The sequence below is a fragment of the Thamnophis sirtalis genome, unplaced genomic scaffold (genome assembly GCF_051295495.1).
Source record: "Thamnophis sirtalis isolate CommonGarterSnake01/CBP01778 unplaced genomic scaffold, rThaSir2_p1.2 scaffold_1, whole genome shotgun sequence".
Taxonomy (NCBI): domain Eukaryota; kingdom Metazoa; phylum Chordata; class Lepidosauria; order Squamata; family Natricidae; genus Thamnophis; species Thamnophis sirtalis.
Genome location: NW_028261381.1, coordinates 38,764,402 through 38,784,894, shown reverse-complemented (window position 1 = coordinate 38,784,894; position 20,493 = coordinate 38,764,402). Strand labels below are relative to the sequence as shown.

At 34.6% G+C, this 20,493-nt stretch overlaps 1 protein-coding gene across 7 annotated transcripts in view; it reads right to left on the bottom strand.

Annotated features, from left to right (window-relative positions):
• ZEB2 (zinc finger E-box binding homeobox 2) overlaps window positions 1-20,493 on the bottom strand; it is a 172,043-nt gene that overhangs the window by 20,671 nt on the left and 130,879 nt on the right. For all 7 annotated transcript variants that reach the window (XM_014073606.2, XM_014073620.2, XM_014073636.2 and 4 more), the window contains 5 exons: window positions 18,107-18,178; window positions 10,746-10,934; window positions 9,415-9,629; window positions 6,829-6,937; window positions 173-2,139 (listed from right to left, as the gene is read on the bottom strand). In XM_014073606.2, coding sequence (XP_013929081.2) covers window positions 173-2,139; window positions 6,829-6,937; window positions 9,415-9,629; window positions 10,746-10,934; window positions 18,107-18,178 — 2,552 coding nt within the window. The remainder of the gene's footprint in view (window positions 1-172; window positions 2,140-6,828; window positions 6,938-9,414; window positions 9,630-10,745; window positions 10,935-18,106; window positions 18,179-20,493) is intronic.

Here is a 20,493-nt window from a genome sequence, read left to right as displayed (position 1 = left end):
GAAAAGCTTTCCTGCGTATGAATTCTTAATAATAAGAATCTTAATCATTCTTATAAGTTTCATTTCTCTCTTTAAACCATCTACTCATTAAAAACAAACAAAATGAGTCACAAAACTTTAGAATGAGGTTTCATTAACTATTGTGCAGTCATGAAATAAGTCATAGCCTTACCTGAAATCCTTGCTTCCGCTGGTACTTTCGTCTTTGCTGCATGTCAGCAAAGGTAGCTGCTCCAGTTGGGTATGTATAGGCCATATGTGGTAGGAAGCTCATTTGATCTATTCCAGGATATGGTCGTAGGCCAGGGATGCTGGTCTGAACTGGAGGCATAAAAGTGGCTGGGGGAAATGCGCTCTGTGGTGGAAGTGTGGTATATAAAGGTTTGGCACTAAAAGGGTTCATAGCAAATAATGGATTAGTGCTTTTATCCAAACTGTTTGAATTAGAAAATTCTTTCTTGATAAAAGTCAAGTTCAGCGGCTCATCTGAGGTTTCAGATGACGAAGAAACACTGTTGTGGTCTACATTTACACTATTGGATTTTGTTTTGTTCTTTGTAGCTATAATATTTTTGGGTTCCTTCATTAGTTTTGGTAAAGACAAGTCCAAAGGCTCCGCCTGAAGCTCCTCAGAGGAGAAACTGTTTGGAGTGTAAGAACTACTGTGGGAGTTTTTAGAAGATGTGGAAGAAAGATTTAATGGTGAAGGAGTATTGCTCCTAGAGTGGTCCAATTTCTCAACTGGTTTAATATTGGTAAAGTGAGTAGGTTTTGTTAGCCTGAGAGGAGTATCACAGTTAGTAACACTATTATGAAGTTCAGCGATAGATGGTGATGTTATAGAGTCCACAGGCTTTATAGGAGATCTGGCTGACAAAGAGTCTTTAATGGGAGTGTTGTTGGTGGCAGCCAGCACCACCTTGGCATTGCCCCTTTCCAGAGGTGGCGACCTGGAAATTGTGTGTTGGTAGACTTTTCGTTGTTCAAACCATTCCTTCACAAATTCCTGAGGAAGGCCAACAGCAATGGAAATTTTCAGTAGTTCATCAGAAGTTGGCTCCATATTCATAGCAAAATACGCTTTAAGTACAGACATGTGGTCCTTGTATGGGTTGATAGGGCTAGGCATTCCTTTCTCAGAAAGTACAGATGATAGGAGGAGAGCTTGCTTATCAACAAACATACCCGGTTTACTAGGAGCCATATTTTCATGAGGTTGGAGGACTGCCTTGATTTCTTCATTCATCTTACAGAGGTACCGTTCATGTTGATGCAAGGGAATGGGTCCAGGAAAACTTTCTTTACAGAATTGGCATGAAAATGGAGTGGGTATATTGTGGTTTTCTATCATTTTATCTTCGGTCACCAAATCTATTAGGGTGCGTAGCTTTTCTTTCTTAAGGTTGTTGAGCTGCCTCCTTGAATCCGTAGTCAAACTTTGGAGACAAGCTTTGGCTTCATTAACTTTTTCTAACGTATAATCAATAATACTTTTAGTGGCACCATTATGGCTGACTACTGGAAGACCCACAGGTGGAATACCAGGAGAAGTAATGCCTTGTTCCTCTGGTTGAGAACATGGCTCCTTCATATGGTAACCTTTCAGTTTGGAAATTTCTTCAGGGCTGCAGTCCATTTTCTGCCTAGAAACGGTGTTGTCTACAATCTGCAGGACCTTCTGCACTTCACTTAAATTGCTCCCAATTGCTGGGAATCCAAGTAATTGTGCTTCCATTCCCACCCCTAAGTGCTGCATTGGACTTTGTGTAGAGACTCCTATTGGACTGGTTGCACCGAGTCTGCCGTTCATGAATGGATTAGCACCAGCAAAGCCGTGAGTTGTCATCAGAACTTTGTACTCATTGAAATCTAGTGGTTCTGTTTTTATTTTAAGTAGGCCTGACTGCTCAGACATACTAAGTGGTTTTCCATTTTCCAGCTTGTTCCTCAGCTGTGTAATGGCTGAATTAGTAGGTGAGGAAGATACAGAATTAGGAGAAGAACCCGTCTTGATATTGTTTCTCATTCGACCATTTACAGAGATTAAACCAATACATTTCTTGCTGCTGATGTGTGAACTGTATGAACCAGAATGGGAGAAACGCTTCTTGCAATTGGGACATTCATATGGTTTTTCACCTGCAATGAATTTTTTAAGATTAAATTTTAGTAAGTCACAAACTCAAATGGTTTTTAGATTTCTGTTGCGGCGGCTAGGTTATGGCAAGCTAGCAAAGTTTGTGCATTTCATCTTATATTTTCTTCCTTCCTACCTTTCAAATTATGTCTAAGCCTCTCCAAGTGGAAATAATTATCTAAAATATTTAATTTTCTGGTAGTCCTAATTTTGATTGTTGCTAACAATTGGGTGTGTTTTTAAAAGGGAATAAAGCTTCTCCTGCAATGTACTTATGCAAATAAGTTTGTAAAAGCTAAATATAATAATCTTTGTAATACCTAAATAGAGTGGGCAGGATATAATTTTGCAAGGCTTTTTTTAAAAAGAGCACAGGCAACATGCAGTTTGAATGAATTTACTTTACAAGTTCTCTGTTTGAATAACTCAGCACTGAATTTTCTAGAAATTATTTTACCCTACGCAAATGAGTTTGTGACTGTTAGCTGTATCACATTCTACCACTTTAAGTATGTTCACTTGCCCCTTTTTTCCCCTCATACAACATCCTAAATTGAAACAAAATACAAATTCTGCCTGAGAACAAGTTATGGATATTTATTTGGCTTTTAATTGTTGATACTTCCAGATGATCTACTGGAAAAAGATCAAAGAGTAGTATCTCTCCCAAGCAAACACAGTTTCTTACTCATCCCTAATCTCTCATCTAAAACCTTCAATTATTGAATCTTTATTATTATAAAAGTTCATTTAGTTGAGGGAGATTTTATTTTTTACATTTATAAACAAATCTCACACTCTTGAATTCTTTCTTTTCTGCTTCCTCTCTCTTATCCTGTCCTTTCTCTTTTTCAGATGATGGTTTCCAAAAGTGGATAGGAAGGCATCAATGATAGCCTTTCAAAAGAGAATTAGAAATCACTGCTTAATTGGGAAACAAATTCTATTTCATGTAAGCCACAGTTTGGGGAATTTAGTTGTAAGAGAGAACAATGGTCTTATAGTGAATCAGACACTACAGGAAATTGCAAAAGATAAGGAAATAGAAGGGAAGGAAGCAAAATGGGACTTCATTTTCTGTCATTCTGAAATGAGTTCAATAATTCAGAATTTGGAGGCTGACTATTTTTGGGAGCCCATGGAGAACATAGGGTCCTTCTACACAATACAGAACTTTTCAATGCCCATTGTCTTGAGCTTTGCACAATGCATCAAGGGTCACTGTTCAAAAATTGTAAGGCTAGGATCTGTTTTAAGAGAGGGGAACTGGAAGATTAATGGGGACCAAGAGGTATTTCCCTGTCAAATGCCCCCTCCATAAAAGGCCCAAAGAAACATAGAAGTTGCAAAATAGCAGCTGATAGACCATTTGCAGTTTGTTTATTATTTATTATGAAATTTATTCACCGCCCATCTTGTGTAAAATGATTCTGGACAGTATACAGCATGGGTTTTGCATCACTGACCTACAACAATGTTAATTTTTCCACTTACTTTTTATATACTATTATGTAACGTTGGACACAAGAGAGATACAGAATGAAAAATGCTATCTTTAGCATATACCACAAAAAACATCCATGTGATATCCCAGAACTAGAAACTTTTTAAAGCGGAGGGTGGGTGGGGTGCAGGAAACATTGGGGGGACCTAGAATCAACTCATCTGTATGTGCTGCACAAAGTCTCTAGACAGATTTCCTCCCACTTTGTCCTGCCTCCTTAAAATCTCCTAATTATCTCAAGTTTTTCTTAGCCAAAGCAGCAACGCAGCAATTATATTTCCCCTTTCATTATTCAGCACCATTGCCTAATAAATAATAACTATCAATGTCAATCAAACTTGATGGAAAAAAGGACTATAAACCTCACATAATCTATGTTTTCTCAGGAACTATTACAGTCTGCACAATGTGAAAATGTGGTACCATTTGCTCTTCAAATACAACTTTTAAGTATACTTTAATGGCCTATGTGCCTGCACATAAGAAAAATATCTACTATAGCCTGTTTTGTTGGTAAGAGCCTTCAGGATCTCAGAACCTTTAAGAAATATATGGACCACGTTTACATAATATGTTGAATTACCAACCAACCAGTCATATTTTCATTTAGTATGTTTTATCAGTCAATCTTGTTAATTTATAGGTCAGTAAATTGTGTTCGAAAAATTTCTGATAATTGAGCAAATCACAATTGCTTAACTATAGGTAGGTATGTTATATGAACACAGCCATCGTCAAATGCACCTCAACAAATAAAACTAATACCGCATTAAGAAATATGAGCATTAAAATAGAGCTCTGCAAGATTCACTTAAAGTTTCATTTTTAAAGTTAAAGAATATTTCTCCTTAACTATGATTCCTATGCAGATTATTAAAATAAGCGTAATGATCCAGCAGAGTTAAGTGATTTTAAATCCCAGTTAAAATGGAGGAGGAATCTCTAATTGTCATTCTATGAAAAAAGGTTATAGAAGTCTTGGCTATCATTAGGGTAGCAGTTTCTACTTTTAAATATAAGCAAATAAGAGTTTCCCATGACTCCTATATTCAGAAAACTGTTTTTGCTTAAGCAAAGTGTAATGAGAATAATCCAGGATCAAATTACGATCACAGATCCAAGTATATTTCAACTTGTAGTTTAAACACAATTTAAACACAGTTCCTGAAGTTTTGGCATCACAAGTAAACTTGTGAGAGAAAGAGAAAAAGAAAAGAGAAATGTTAGCACAATATATTCTCATAGTGAGATATGGTGGTTTGTATTTATGTCTGAATTAAAATATTTGCTTTAATGGGCAATGAAAAATCATTGGGACTTAGAAGTTCTTAATTTTGGATTAAAATTTCCCAGGACTGATTTACTTTTTCTAAAGAAACATTCACTGCTTGATTTTTATATACTTATTAGTAAATTATTAGTGTATTAAATATTAACAAAATCTGCTTTCTAAGGAATTACAATGTACAATAAAGCTTGAGTCTATAAACTATCACACTGAAGGGTTTGGTTTTTTTTGCAGCATATATTTACCTATAGAAGTATGGTCAAAGACCACCTTAGAATGAAGTCAATCCTTGTGACAACATATCAAAATAAATATGGGGCAATAATATGGAAATGGATCGTCACTGCCTGATTTCCTGTTGCTCTCCCCTCCAGTATAAACATGTTCTATAGAAGGGCTGTCAAATTCGCAGCTCATGGGCCAGATGCATCACGGGCTGGCCATGCCCACATGGTTTAGCGAAGGGGGAAAATTTGTGATACATCACGTGACAATGCTGTGACGATGCAAGTTTGACACCCCTGTTCTATAGGAATCAATGAAATTTACTGCTAAGTAGGCTTCTCTGTAGACTGGAAACGTTTAACAATTGCAATGGAAAGCCGGAATTATGAGCTTTATGAGTACTTTTTGACTAGGGAAAAGTTTATTTAGATTTTCATATACTGAAAAATTCAAATAGTGCCATTTTTCCCATTGTTCTGTGACATAATGTAAAACATACAGGAGATCAAAGAAATAACTGGTTTTATTTTTTTTTAAACATAGTTGCATTGAATGGACACCAATTTGGAAAGTTGCAGCCAATCTTTGATACCTGATAAAGAGATATCAAAGTTTGCTTTGCTTACATAATCACTTTTTTAATTTGGAAAAATAATTTACAGCTGCTGCATTCTTTTAAGGGTATAATGATTGAAAAAATCCTATGGTACAAACATCATCCACTGAAAATTTGAATCAGTTATAAAAGGCTGCTTTCACTTGCTGGACTCTGTTAGGTGGGTTGTTTGATATATAATTAGGGTGGTATCAATTAATAAAACATGATTTAAGGGCAAAAAAAACACTTCCCAGTTTTTTGTTATTGGTTTACCCTAGTGTAACAGTAGGTGAAATAGAGATGAAATACTCGCTTTGTTCATAGTTTCCTGGCTTACTCCTGGTTTGTTTGTATCTAACAACTTTATAGAAATATGAAGCAAAAATAATTAAAAAGGGAGGGAAAGAAACTAGGAACTGGCCACACAAGCCATGATAAATTGATAATCATGCTTATCTATAAGACTGAACTGCTCAAGAAACTGTGCTTAAAACAAATATGCCTCAGTGTGAGATATGAATTCAACCCATGGCTAGCTTTCACATCACCTTAAGCATATCAAGTGTCTTCATATATAACATTAAGCCAAAAGAAAGCAAATTATAGTATGTGTTTGTTGGAATAAGTCAATATCCTGTTTATTGGGCTTCCTAGCTGCTCTAAATTACTAATGTAAAAAAAAAAAAAAGGGGGGGGGGGAAAGGCATCCATGGAAATTAGATCTTGATGGTTTTCAAGGAAATCCAGCATGATATTATACTGTTAGGTGGAGAATATTACTAATGTTCATTTCTAGGGTTTCTCACTTTGGGTCTAAAATTTGAAAAATTGAAAGCACCTAAAGATGATGGACAAACAAATAAGAGAATCAATATTTCTCAAAGAGGCAGTGAAAATGTAGAGATGGAGGCAGGCATATTTCCTGAACTGTATGGAAAATGAGGCTGAATCAGAAAGCGTTTATGGAATATCGAACAATGTTAAATAAAGTTGCAGAAATCTTAACCCGTCCTTCTTGTTAAGAGTCAATTCATGAAACGAAATGCAAATGAGGGCCCAGCACCTCAAAGACTTACCGCTATGGATTCGCAGGTGTTCCTTCAGATGGTGCTTATACTTGAAGGCCTTGCCACACTCGGTACACTTGAACTTACGATTGCCCGCTCCTTGGGTCAGCATTTGGTGCTAGGAGAGGTAAGACGCCAGCATGAATTTTATGCAAATAAAATTGGCTGAGAGTGTGTGCATAATGATATATAAAGGGGGAGGGAATGAAAAGGACAGAGGGATAGAGGATCGCATTTGGAGGAGGAAAAAAAATTATTTAAGCAGCTTTGTATTTATTTGTCCAAGTAGAAGCTCTGCACGGATGTTTGTTTGCTTCATTGGTGCTGCCATAAAAATCAAAAGGTTGGCAGCAAACTTGAAGCCAATTTGAATGCATTTTCAGCATTTGCCTTGGAATTATATTAAGACATGCAACATTGGGAAAAATGGATTTTTAATTTTTAAGAAGAAACTAAGGTTTGTTACATTGCTAGCACACTGTAACTATGTATAATTTTTCATAATTGCAGCTTAAAAACTGTTCCTCTGAAACCCTTTCTCGTGCCTCTGAATCATTCACCATTGTGATTACATGCAAGATTTATTTGTTATCAAATGCAAAGGGTGCTCACAGCTGAGGGAGGGGGCTGAATCCAACAATTAACCTCCCTTTCTTTCTTTCTTTCTTTCTTTCTTTCTTTCTTTCTTTCTTTCTTTCTTTCTTCTTTCTCTCTACCTCTCCCCCCCCCCCTTTTGCAATGCAAAATAGCCAGGACAAAACAGGAGGGAAGAAGTTGGCAGAAAGAACAAGTTAAAAAAGCAGCATAAAGATAGAATCAAACACAGCTGACCTTTCTGAACAAGTGAGAAAAGTGCTGTGACTTTGAATTCTGACCAAGAAAAAAAGAAAGAAAGAAAGAAAGCTACAGTCATCTAGTCTGGATGTTCAAGGTAGGAGGTCAGCCTTCTCCCCCACCCACCGCCACCACACACACACCCCATACCAAACAGCAATGACACAAAAGACTATTGCAGAAAAGACAGCCCAGAAACGGTATGACAACTGCTAGGGTGTGCTGAATCTTCCCACATTCCTAGTGAGACAGATGGTGTTACATGGGACACAGGGAGGGTTGTTCAAACAGCAGCAACCTTCAAAGATCAAGCAGAGCCCAGCCCGCCGAGCCCCATTGAGGGACCAGTGCTCATATGTTGCTGAGTTGCATAAACAAACAGCAACAGCTGCTTTGTCTCCCCCCACAGCCCTCGGAGGACTACTATAAACTTTAGTTGTGCCACTGTTAATATGATACAATCATTTTAATTTACTAATTGTAAATGCCATGAGCAAATGAGGGGACTTTTCAACACCAAAGCTACCATTCGTAATGCGCCAACACAATCACACTCTCACATGTGAAATGTAAGGCAGTTAGAGGGGATAAACATCCAGCCATTTTCCTCCTAATGTTTTCATAGTTAGAAGCAACAGAGAATCGGAAGGAGAAAAAGCAATGCCATTTTAATATTTTGCCACGAAGGTGGCAAAGTAACAGATTAATACCCTCTTAACTCTTTAAAAGGAAATATTATGCTAAATTCTGCTCCAATGGTAAGTTTACTGATTGCAGAAATAAAATGAGAGATAAGAACCAATCATCAAACTGTTTGATTAGAAGGTAAATTTGATGCAAATAACAGTAAATAAAAATGTATTTTAGTTGGAGATTACTGCTAAAATATACTAGTATATTTTCTTTTCTTTAGAAATATAGAAATAAACTGTATGATTGGGCACAGTACACACTAATGGGATTTGTATTATAATACATCATACTGTAGCTAAAATTTTAAGAAGCAGATCTCAAAAATTCACCTTTGGTATGTGAAGAACTTTCTAAAATAGCACTTTTTAGTAACTTCTTTATTAATATAATAAAGTTGAATAATAAATTCAAATCGGTTTCTATCTGATTAAATGCAATGCATATCTCATAATGGAATCATGTTGATTAATAGCAGATATGATCCTGTGATGTATACATTTCAGATGTTGACTAAGAATGTCATCATTCATTGTTAAAACAATCAGAATGCATACAGCATATCTATGCCACAAAATTTACTCAATGTCCTAAACTTTGGGGAAACATACACATGAGGCTTAATAAAAAGTTAGGAATGATTAAAAAAAATAAGGTTAGAAGATTCTTGAGACATGTTTGAGATCACATGGGGTAAAAAAGCATAGTAAAACTAGGTGAAAAATAGGATTAAAATTGCTGATGTTTAATAATTGTATAATTAAAATGCCACAATTTCATTCACATTTTAAGGAACAGGAAAAAAATGAAACTAAAGTCAAGTTTAAGTGCAAATAAAATTTCCAAATTAGAAATTAACACACTCATTCGATCGTGAACATAAGACTATTAAATCATATTAGAAGAGACCATCAAAAAATCATTTAGACTTCAATTAAAGCTATTACCATTAAAAGATCTGCATCTTCAAAATGCCATGAAAAATTAATAATGATTGCCAATCAAAGCAATATCATTTCTCTAAGGGGTTATTATAGAAAGAAATCACTTAAAGTCACCCCCCCTCCCCACCTGATCTGTCCCTGGCTTGTGCGTCACCATATGCCGCTCGAGCTGGGTGCGGTAGGCAAACGTGTAGTTGCAGAGAGGACAGGGGAAGTTTTCCTCGTTCTTCTCATGGCGATACTTGATGTGCTCCTTCAGGGAGGTCAAACGCTTGTATCCCCGGTCACAGTAGGGGCAGGTCAGCAGTTGGGCAAAAGCATCTGGAGTTCCAGGTGGCAGGTCTTTAACCAAGAGACATAAGAGAGAGAAGCCAGCTGAAAGGTCAGTAAATCAATGGCAGCTAATGGGCTTATTGCCCACTGCAGGATGGATTGATAAAAATCACTCCAATCTGTCTACACTAGAGACCCATGATTTCTACCTAGGCTGAAAACCACATCAATCTTTTTTTGACACACGTGGAAAAAAAACCCTGGGTATTGTTCACTTGAAAATTAACTCAAATTTTTGTTTTACGCTTTCATAAGAATTTATTGTACCTGCTGTACTCCTAAACAGAAAGATAGATTAAACAAATATTTTGTTTATTGATATCACTTGCTAAATTACCAGTTCTTCATTTCCTTATATACTAGCTTCATCCTCACGAATACGTCTTTCAGCAGCTTTTTCCCCTCATGGATGTATTTTGAAACTTAGACTCAATGAGTTTTTATTAATTTACTTGATTAAAAAGTCAATCATTCTAGAGTAAAATTAAAGCAACTACACCAGTCCTTTAAAATATAACCTTTATTTCATCTGCTATTTGCTTTACCTGCAGAACATTCTCAATTTGCTGACTGTGTGTGTGTGTGTGTGTGTGTGTGTGTGTGTGTGTGTGTGTGTATATATATATATATATATATATATATATATATATATATATATATATATATATATATATATATATATATATATATATATATATATATATATATGTTATATTTATGCTGATAAATAAATAAAGGGAGACTAGTATAGATCTATTTCAAGCTATTTAGCTCTCATCAGCTAGCCATACCCAAGTTTGGGAATCATATATATATATATATATATATATATATATATATATATATATATATATATATATATATATATATATATATATATATATATATATATATATATATATATATATATATATATATATATATATATATATATATATATATATATATATATATATCTTCATTCATCACAATATGCTGAAATTACAGTCCCAGCCTTTGCTCATGAAATTCCATGCTTCTGCAGCTGTTCTTCAATTTTAAGGTAAACATCCAGGCATGTAGTGCATTTATAATTGCAACAGCTGCAAAAGGTCAGAAGTGGCTAAGAATGAATTCTGTCCTCACCATTTTCTTCTTGCCCATTGGCCTCTGGAGTACCAAGGCGAGACAGTTCCTCGGGGGCTTCTGGGTAAATAATGGCGGTATCACTGCGTTGTAGGTACTCTGCTATACTGACTGAGTGTCCATCTCCTTCCTCCAGTTTTCTCTTAGCAAAATATTCTTCAAAGTCTGACGTGCAATTTGCATTCTTAACTAAAATGGAAAAAGGGACAAGCAGGAAAAAAGATAAAAAATAAAGCTCTGTGTTCATCCTCTGGAAGATTATAAAACCCTCTGTGGAACATTTTGAACTTCTTTGATCACCCTTATCTTCACCTGGTTTATTTCACTAATCAGAAAATTAATAACTAATTTTATTCTCTGATGGTGATATTTACTAATGAAGAAGAAAAGCCACGCAGAGTCTGGCTTCTGTATCGCTAGAAATGTAAAATGGGTACTCTTTTGTATTTTAGAAGGGGTTATTTCAGGACTGATAAACAGACTTTTATTGTAATTAATTTATATGTATAATCTATACATAGAAACATTTTACTCCATTTTTTTACATGTATGCACAGAACCAAACAAATCATTTTTCATACTTTCACGTATTCCAGTTTAACTTTACACTTATAAAAATATCAAACTTCAATAATATAAGTACAGCCTGAGAGCAATTTTGTGCTCTCCGTGCTTAATAAATGTGAAATTGTTGCTCTAGCTTTAGCTTTAGCTTCTCAAAAAAAATCTATGGATTAAATTTGGTGCTTCTAAATCCTTTCAGGGTGGGGTTTCTTTAACAGATAGTTTAGGATGTTTGCTCTTTCTTTTTGCGGAGATATAGACTTTTCATGCAGGAGTCAGAGAAAGTGAGAAGAGAGTATTTGTAGAGTAATAAGTAGTAATAAGAACTGGAATTTAGGATCGTTAATAAATGCTAGTTCTGAATTGTATCACATTCTTGTGGGAAATAATGCTATTTTTTCCTACAAAATAAACCTAAGTAACTCAAATAAAGTGAAGATTTGGAGTTCTCTTGCAAATGGAGCAATGTATTTTGGCTGTATAACTCTGTGAAGTAGAGTCCTAAAGCTATTTTTCAATCTACATTGAACATTTTCTTATTTTCTCATTAAATACAAATCTGTTTTATTTCCATTGTGGCTGAAATGCCTCAGAAAACAATGTTGTTTATATCCTTCATATAATCATGAAATGTCCTGTTGTTAAAACTATATTTTCCCTCTCCTTTTTTATGAACATTAAATATAAGAACAATTTTTTGAAACTTCGTAATATTTAAACCAACTGTACAGAAGATGTTGCATTCAATTAAAATTATATCAAAAGGACTTAAGCACATGTAGCTCAGAATAAATTATAACTGGAAAATTGGAAATTTAATTTCTCTCTTAATTTATGTTTTAGAAGGCATATTTCAGGACTGATACCAAGACTTTTATTGTAATTTAATTTATATGCAATCTATAACATTTTACTCCATTTATCAGTTGGGTCAGATTAGAAACTCTGTGCCAAGATGTTTTCAATTTCATGAATCAACAAAACTAGAGATCAACTTGATAACTGTTTCCCTTACAATAGCATAAATCAGTAACATCCATCATGAAATCAATAATGGAGAATTGATAATTAGAGAATGACAGAAGACTAAATTTAAATCATTGTTAAACCAACCAAAATATTTAGCATTTTTGCCTGAAAGCAACAGATTGAAAAGAAAATCCATATATTAGGTAATAGGTTTTTACGGTATTAGGTAAAATCAATTCACACTTCTGATTGTTCAAAAGTACTTTTTTAAAAACGGGGATCGGAGGGAGAGGGAGCAAACCTGAAGGAAATATCTGATTCTACAAAGTGTGTGAAAACTGTTCCAATAAAATTATAATCTAAAACTTCTGAATTCCCAGAAGTTGTTTAATATCAATTAAGAAGCAATTCTGGCAATAGTTTTATAGCTAAACTTAATAAAAATGGCTTCACTTCCTGTCAATGGACTGTATCTTTTTTCATACTCAGTGTGTTGAGTTTTCTCACACACATGCATGTACAATTATTTATTTATGGTTCTGATTAAGATGGAAGAATGAAATAGGTACTCATATGGATTAAAATACAGAAGGCACATTTCATAGCATGACTGCCAGGATGTAGTAAAGAATTCTTGAATGTATGAAGTACTACAAAACTCCTCAATGCATTTGCTGCAAGTCAGGAGCACTGTTTCCCCTCTAGAATTAATATTTGTATAAGAATCTGTTCAGATATTGACTGGAAGCCAAATATCTTTTTTTATAGGCAAGAATTTAACTTATGTTGCTTAAAAAACAAGAAAAAGTAAGAAAAATAGTTCTATTCTGGGTGCTAAACGACTGAAAAGAACAGTCTTTCTGGTTCTGGTCTTTTGGTGGGAAGATGGTAGGAACGAAAGAATTTTAGGAAAGAAGAATATGTTTTTATTAGTATGCATACATTTGTGTCTGGAAGGGAAGGGAAAGGAACGGTGGAAGGAAGGAAGGAAGGAAGGGAGGAAGGGAGGGAGGGAGGAAGACAAATGTGTATAATGAAGTTGTTCTGCATTTTGAAGAACCTGCATTTTGTCATATAATTTTGGACATGGTAGAAAATTAGTAATACCATACTAATATTTTAATCAGAATATCCTCAAAATTATATTGCTATATTTCTATGTGACTGACATATATATTGTGGCCTGATCAACTATCACTATCCTGTTCATTTCTAAGTAAATCTCTGTATACCAGTGATGTTTATAAGGAAGCCACCAGTTACACAAATGCAGAGACAGATCATTGCTTAGTGTGTTAACTATAAGACTGTATGATACTCTTCTATGGCCAACACTGGGGTCATCATTGATAAAGATACACAATGTGTCTTTACATAATGTGGTGTCTTAGTATACACCAACAGAGATTTCAATCATTAGAATCAATCATTTCCTCATCCAGCCCATTTCCCCCAAGATTGATACTCCAACAGTTTTATCTTTTAAAGATAAAGGTTCCTCTCGCACATATGTGCTAGCTGTTCCCGACTCTAGAGGGCAGTGCTCATCTCCATTTCAAAGCCAAAGAGCCAGTGCTGTCCGAAGACATCTCCGTGGTCATGTGGCCGGCATGACTAAACACCGAAGGTGCACAGAACGCTGTTATCTTCCCACCAAAGGTGGTTCCTCTTTTTCTACTTGCATTTTATATGCTTTTGAACTGCTAGGTTGGCAGAAGTTGGGACAAGTAACAGGAGCTCACTCCGTTACGCAGTGCTAGGGATTCAAACCACCGAATTGCCGACCTTTCTAATCAACAAACTCAGCATGTTGGCCACTGAGCCACCGCATCCCCTATATCACCACAATATATATATATATATATATATATATATATATATATATATATATATATATATATATATATATATATATATATATATATATTGTGTGTGTGTGTGTGTGTGTGTGTATACACACACACACACACACACACATACATACATACACACACACACACACACACACACACACACAAGATTCCAAAAATGTTTTACCATGGTAAAATCTAGGTTAAATAATTTGGAGCTGGTAGTTGTTCAGTCCTTTGGTGTGACATTTTCTTTCTTTATCATCTTTAATATTCAGGATGATTAAAAAAGTATCACACTTCATTTCAGTGGAGAAGTAAGTGAATAATATAATAAAAAAAAATGTTTCCTCTTCTGATTTTTAAACTACATTTTTAGGCTTCATATTAAGTTGGTTTTAGCTGGCCTATAATCATAGTTCTATATAGCAGCTGGAATTGCCAGCTTTGATAATAAATGTCTCCTTAGCTAGTAAACCTGTGCATCATTCAGATACTATATATATTTAAAAGGATTCAGGAGCTCAGTCAAATATTTATGTCTAACTTACACACCTTAAAAATTGTGAGATTTACTAAGTTGACAGATTTGACAGTAACTGTGTTTGCAGCATGATGACATGGTAAAAGGATAGTAGCATAAATATCAAATTTCATATGGCTGTAGATAAGGAATTAGAAATTTTTTGTCTTACTGTATTTACCCCTCAATGAAATATACCTGATCAGCACTACAACCAAAAATGTCAACTTCCTCTCAAAACCATAAATGGCTATTTTAGCGGCAAAAAACAAAACAAAACAACTCCACAGGCTTTCCCTTGTATGCTCTTTGAAGAAATCCCCCTAATATTGATTCATTGTAAATTTAAATTGCCCACAAAAGTGACAGTCCCATCTGTGATTCAAGCTTTTTAGGAAGATGTAAAATGTGTGGTCTTATTAAGGAAGTCTTGTTTTAATTAAAGACTGGGGCAGAGTCTCCTTAAAGACTTGGGAGTCTAACATCATCCTGTATGAGCATAAACCACACTCAGGAGAGTAGATATTTAAAGGAAACATTTCAAGGGCTGGGAGGCCAGTTATTTCTTATAGGAACTCTTGCTGTGAAATGAAGATAGCTGCTCCTAATCGGCAGCAAAGCTAATAAAACTAAAGCCCCCATTAAACAGGAAGTGGCAGGCCGTCATTGGTATACACAGATTAGAACTGAAGAATGATCAGTCCTTTCAATTTGCCAACTTTTACTTAAGTTTTCATCTTTACTGAGAACTCTTTTGCTACTTAAAGAAGAATAAGTCTTAGTAAAGATCCAGTTCCTACTACTACTGCTAGGAAGGTGAAGGTACAAAGGAAATTTTCTTTTGATTTTCAGCTATTTGTTCATCCATTTCCTTAAAATATATAATGTGGTGGGTTAAACTAACATATATGCAAATTGTGACTAAATGTAAAATGGTGTATTTGAAAATATGTTCACATTGTGAAAGCTACTCAAATGTGGCAGCTAATGCTGGAATCAAGAGACTCATAAATATCTTGATATGATTTTGTTTGATTCTTTTTCAAAGGCTGTAAAGCACAATATATCTTCATAGAAAGCAGGTTTCAATCATTCAAACACAAAATGCCTCAGCCAACTGTGTAACGGAGGGATTGAGACACCAATCATATTACTGTATTTATCTAGTTCTGAATTTGAAGTCTCTCTAAAATTTAAGTAAATTTGCACATACTGTAAATGCTTATCACTCAGTTACAACAATTAATCAGTGGAACAACTTGCCTCAAGAAGATGTGGGGCTCCAACATTGGAAGTTTTTAAGAAGAGATTGGATAATTGCTTGTCTGAAATGAGCAGGGCATTGGACTAGAAGACCTCCAAGGTTCCTTCCAAACTGTTATTATTCTTTTTATTTTTTATTTATTTATTTGATTTGCCAATTGTTTGCAAGATAATATGTATAAGAATAAACATGAAATGGGGACAGTAGGACAGGAACAGTAGGCACGATGGTGTGCTTATGACTTTGAAACACATGGAGATGAAACTCAAAAGAAGACTTCTACCAGTATGTCATACAAAGTCTTAATACTATGATTTCTCAAATACAAATTTCTTTCTCAAATAAGTATCATAACATAATTCTTGATGCATTTTCTGCTAGCTGAAGAGATGTAATACTCTCATAGAGGTGAATAAATACTCCTGAATTTATTGCAACTTTTGATGATAAGGAGATTAAATGCTGAGAATATCAAAAGCACAAAGGAAGAATTTTACATGTGATCTTTGATAAAAATAGCCATTTGAATTTAAAAACATACATGGTTTGATTCTTCTTTTAGATCACATTGCCAAACTCACCAAATATGTCTTTTCATGGTTTGTTTTAATCTAAAAAAACAAAGGTGCTCCAAATTCTGCACTATAGTTGATGTATATTAAAACATAAAGTGAGTTCATTTTACTTTTTGTGTATTATATTCCAGTTGATATGTAATGAAAATGAAAAAAAAAAACACTCAGCCTCAATTCCAAGATGCTTTTAATTTTCATTATTTTCCCCCATTCAGTATTAGACAAGTCAGTCTGTTATGCTTTCTAGTAAGAACATGTGGGTGGGTGCTGGCATTAGAGATGTGTGAATGTTAAAATCTTAACATTTTTGTGCCACCTTCTTTCACAGTATTTTAAGTGGCCATTAAGAAGGAAACTAAAATATGGAGAATAGGGAACAACTTGGTTGCCTAATTGAAAACAATGACTATGGTTTCCTTATATCTCTGAAGTTATATCAAGTTATACATACTAGAATCATGCCACAAAACATTGCTCATTATGAGGACTAGCTGAGATATAGATTTAGAACAGACTTTATACTCCCAATGAAATGCCTTGCTTGGAAGCAAAGATTTTTTATTTATTTTAGTACTGCCAATCTCATTGCATGATGTAAATAGGAACTCACTTTCAGAATCTACTTGTGAGCTTCCTAGCTATATCTTGGTTGCCCTTGTGTGTGATTGAAAATATCGAACTAGATAAACTTTTGGGTTGATTTAGTAGAATACTTTGCATTTGGTTGGAACAAACCATTTAATATGGTTTAAACTAAGCAAAAAATGTCCCTTGGACTGCAGGGAAATCAAATCAGTCAATCTTAAAAGGAAATCAACCCTGATTGTTCTTTGGAAGGACAGATACTGAAGCTGAAACTCAAATACTTTGGCCACCAAATGAGAAGAGACGACTTATTGAAAAAGGCACTAAAGTTGGGAAAGATGGAAGGCAAGAGAAGAGGACGACAGAGAATGAGATGGTCAGATAGTGTCACTGACATAATGAACATGAATTTGGGCAAACTCTAGAAAGCAGTGGAGGACAGGGCGGGGTGTTGTGCTATGGTCTAGGGGGTCATGAAGAGTGGGACACAACTTAGTGACTGAACAACAAAACTAAGCAAAAAAAAAGTGATAGCTCAGAAACCAAGCTGCTTTGGTATCAATATTCCTTTCTTCTCATCTACAGGAAACAGATTTTTCAGAATAGTCAGCTTAAAAAATGTTGAGAACATGAAAAGCATCCAAAATGAAGGCAAAGCGTATTCAATAAAACATTGTGGTTTGGTGTTTCTACAAAATGCATACCCATTCCATTATTAAGAATATTTTACTATCTGTCATAGAATAGTAACTCTTGCCGGACTGAATTCCAACATATTGATATTGGAGACAAAAAAAGTAAAAGAAAAAGGAGAAAAAGATAAGACATCTGTTTGAAAATGTTCCTAGTAACATCAGTGGATCATTGATTTGCATCAGGGTAAACTAATTGGGCAAATTTTAAAATTGGTTATTGGACATATCTCAAACTCTCATCCATGAAAGTGAACTAGCTATTGAATTCTTTCTGTTTGTAGAACAATTAAACAAGCTGCAATAATACAAAACCAAGGTACCAATATAAGCCCTTACCTGTTCCATTGTTTCCAGTGGTTTGAATGGCAGCTTCTGGCCCCATGGTGTGATACTCTTCTTTCATTTCTTCTAAAGAAAGAAGAAAGAAAGAAAGAAAGAAAGAAAGAGAAAGAAAGAGAGAGAGAGAAAGAAAGAAAGAAAGAAAGAAAGAAAGAAAGAAAGAAAGAAAGAAAGAAAAAAGTTTTCACCATTATACATACCAAACAGCGTATTAAAATACTGATCAAGTGACAGTACTCATGGATGATTGTCCACTTGGGAATGTCTGGTTCTATTCAATCTGTTTGATGCAGTTGATCATATTTGCTGAATGGGAAGCCACAGGTTGCACAGAATGAATTTTCTCCATATTAATAGTTATCATTGAGAATTTGTGTTTCTATTGAACAGAACTGTTCCTGTGATCTTAGCAATTGGAAAGAGGTGTCCATATAATCACAGAAATGGTTGCAGCTATACTGTGTTTAGATTTGTCCAGAGATTACATGACAAAGAATGTTAAGAAAGTTCAGCCTGCCAAAACTCAACTCCCCTGACTGAAACTAAGTCCACGCTCATTTATGACAAACACTATAATTATGAGAAAGGCCACTAAAATTTGACATCCATGGAAGACTTTTATTTTGGTTCCTGGAATAAGCAATGACAATAACCCCAACAATCTAAATAAGGACAGGCATATTACATTCACCAAGAATAAAATTATATTAGAAAAGTATAGATAGCAATACTGTATGTCTACACAACAATGTGATATTGTTGTGAATTTGTTAGCTTATAAACCCAGACTCATCAGACTTTTCTGGATAGGCTCGAGCTTTTCACTTCCTCTTGACTTCACTTATTACTATTATAATTTATCTTTTTTTTTATATGGCAGCAAAAAAATGCAATTCTATAGCAAAGTTTTCTGAAAATGAATCCCAGTAAGTTCAGTGGAGATTTCTGTTAAATAGGTAGATAGGCACAAAACTGCAGTCTAAGGTTCTTAATGGGACATGCCTGCAACCAGAATTAAAACAGCATTATTTTGTGGCATTATGTTTACATTGCTGCATTTTTGGTCTTTCTTAAATATTTTGTAGAACAGCACAGCATATTTGTATTGTTTATATTGTCAGTTATATTTGGCATCTCTCTAGTGGCTGCAGGTAAATTTTAGGAATAGTACAAAAATAGTACTTTTCTCTCTTTGCTAATAAGTTCTTATGCAGTTATTCTCATATAACCTTTTTCTTACTTAAAAGTAGAGCCTGAAAGAGTTGCTCAACAGTGAGATGGGCAACATATAAATTTAATAAATAACTACATTAAAATATATGATTCTATTATATAGTTAGTAAAAAAAATCACCATAAATTATTTATTTCAGTGAATAAAATTCAAAATCTTTTTTTCCCAATAGTGTGAAAAAGTCTAACTAAAGGGATCCTGGAAACAGAGTCAAAGTAACTACCCTGTTTTGTCAAAAATAAGCCCTCCCCTGAAAATAAGCCCTCCCTGAAAATATTGCAACACAGCAGCAGCCATGAGGTGACCATGCTTGCCGCCTTCTGCACCTCAAAAATAATAAGACTTCCCCAAAAATAAGGCCAGGTGCTTATTTCAAGAGGTCAAAAGAAAATAAGACCCTGTCTTATTTTCGGGAAAACACGGTATGTTTGATGGTTGGACATAATGGCTGAAATTGCTGGTGTTATTAGAAACAATTCTTCCTATATGAAACTTAATATACTTATTGCTTTTAAACAATAAGCATTTCCATAACAATTGTTGGAAACCAGAAGAGTGTAAACAGAGATCTCCTTTTTCTTCATTCCAACATTTGTGATATCATAGTATTTTAGTGTCTTATTGTACAAATAATTAATTGATAAAATAACAGGATCTGATGATATCACTCTAATCAAAACTAGAGTCAGATTAACTTAACTCAAAGCTTTATAAATGAAATATTTTATAGAGTTATAAATATACATGTTATTATTATGTAGTTTAAAAAGAATTATGCTAAGTTAAAATATCCATGCAGGAGTAGGAGTTAGTCTGTACAAGACCATATCTTTTACAGAGAATTGGTCTTCTGCTTTCCCTATAGAACCTTTTTACAGTACATCTTGATTTTAAAGCCTTTAGAAAAATCCACATACATTGATAAGAAAAAAAGGTTGTCACTTAGATACGCTGCAAACAGAGCTACAGTATATTTCTTGTGGCAGCTTACCAGAAAGCTGAATCAAGGTAGAGCTCTTGTGAGAGGTTTAGTGTTGGATATAAATATAGCATGTGCTGATTTTTTTTTTTCTTCCTTGACCAGCTCATGTGATTTCTGGTAAAAAGAAGTCACAAGTTTGTTTCCATCTGAGGGCATATCTACCCAGTCA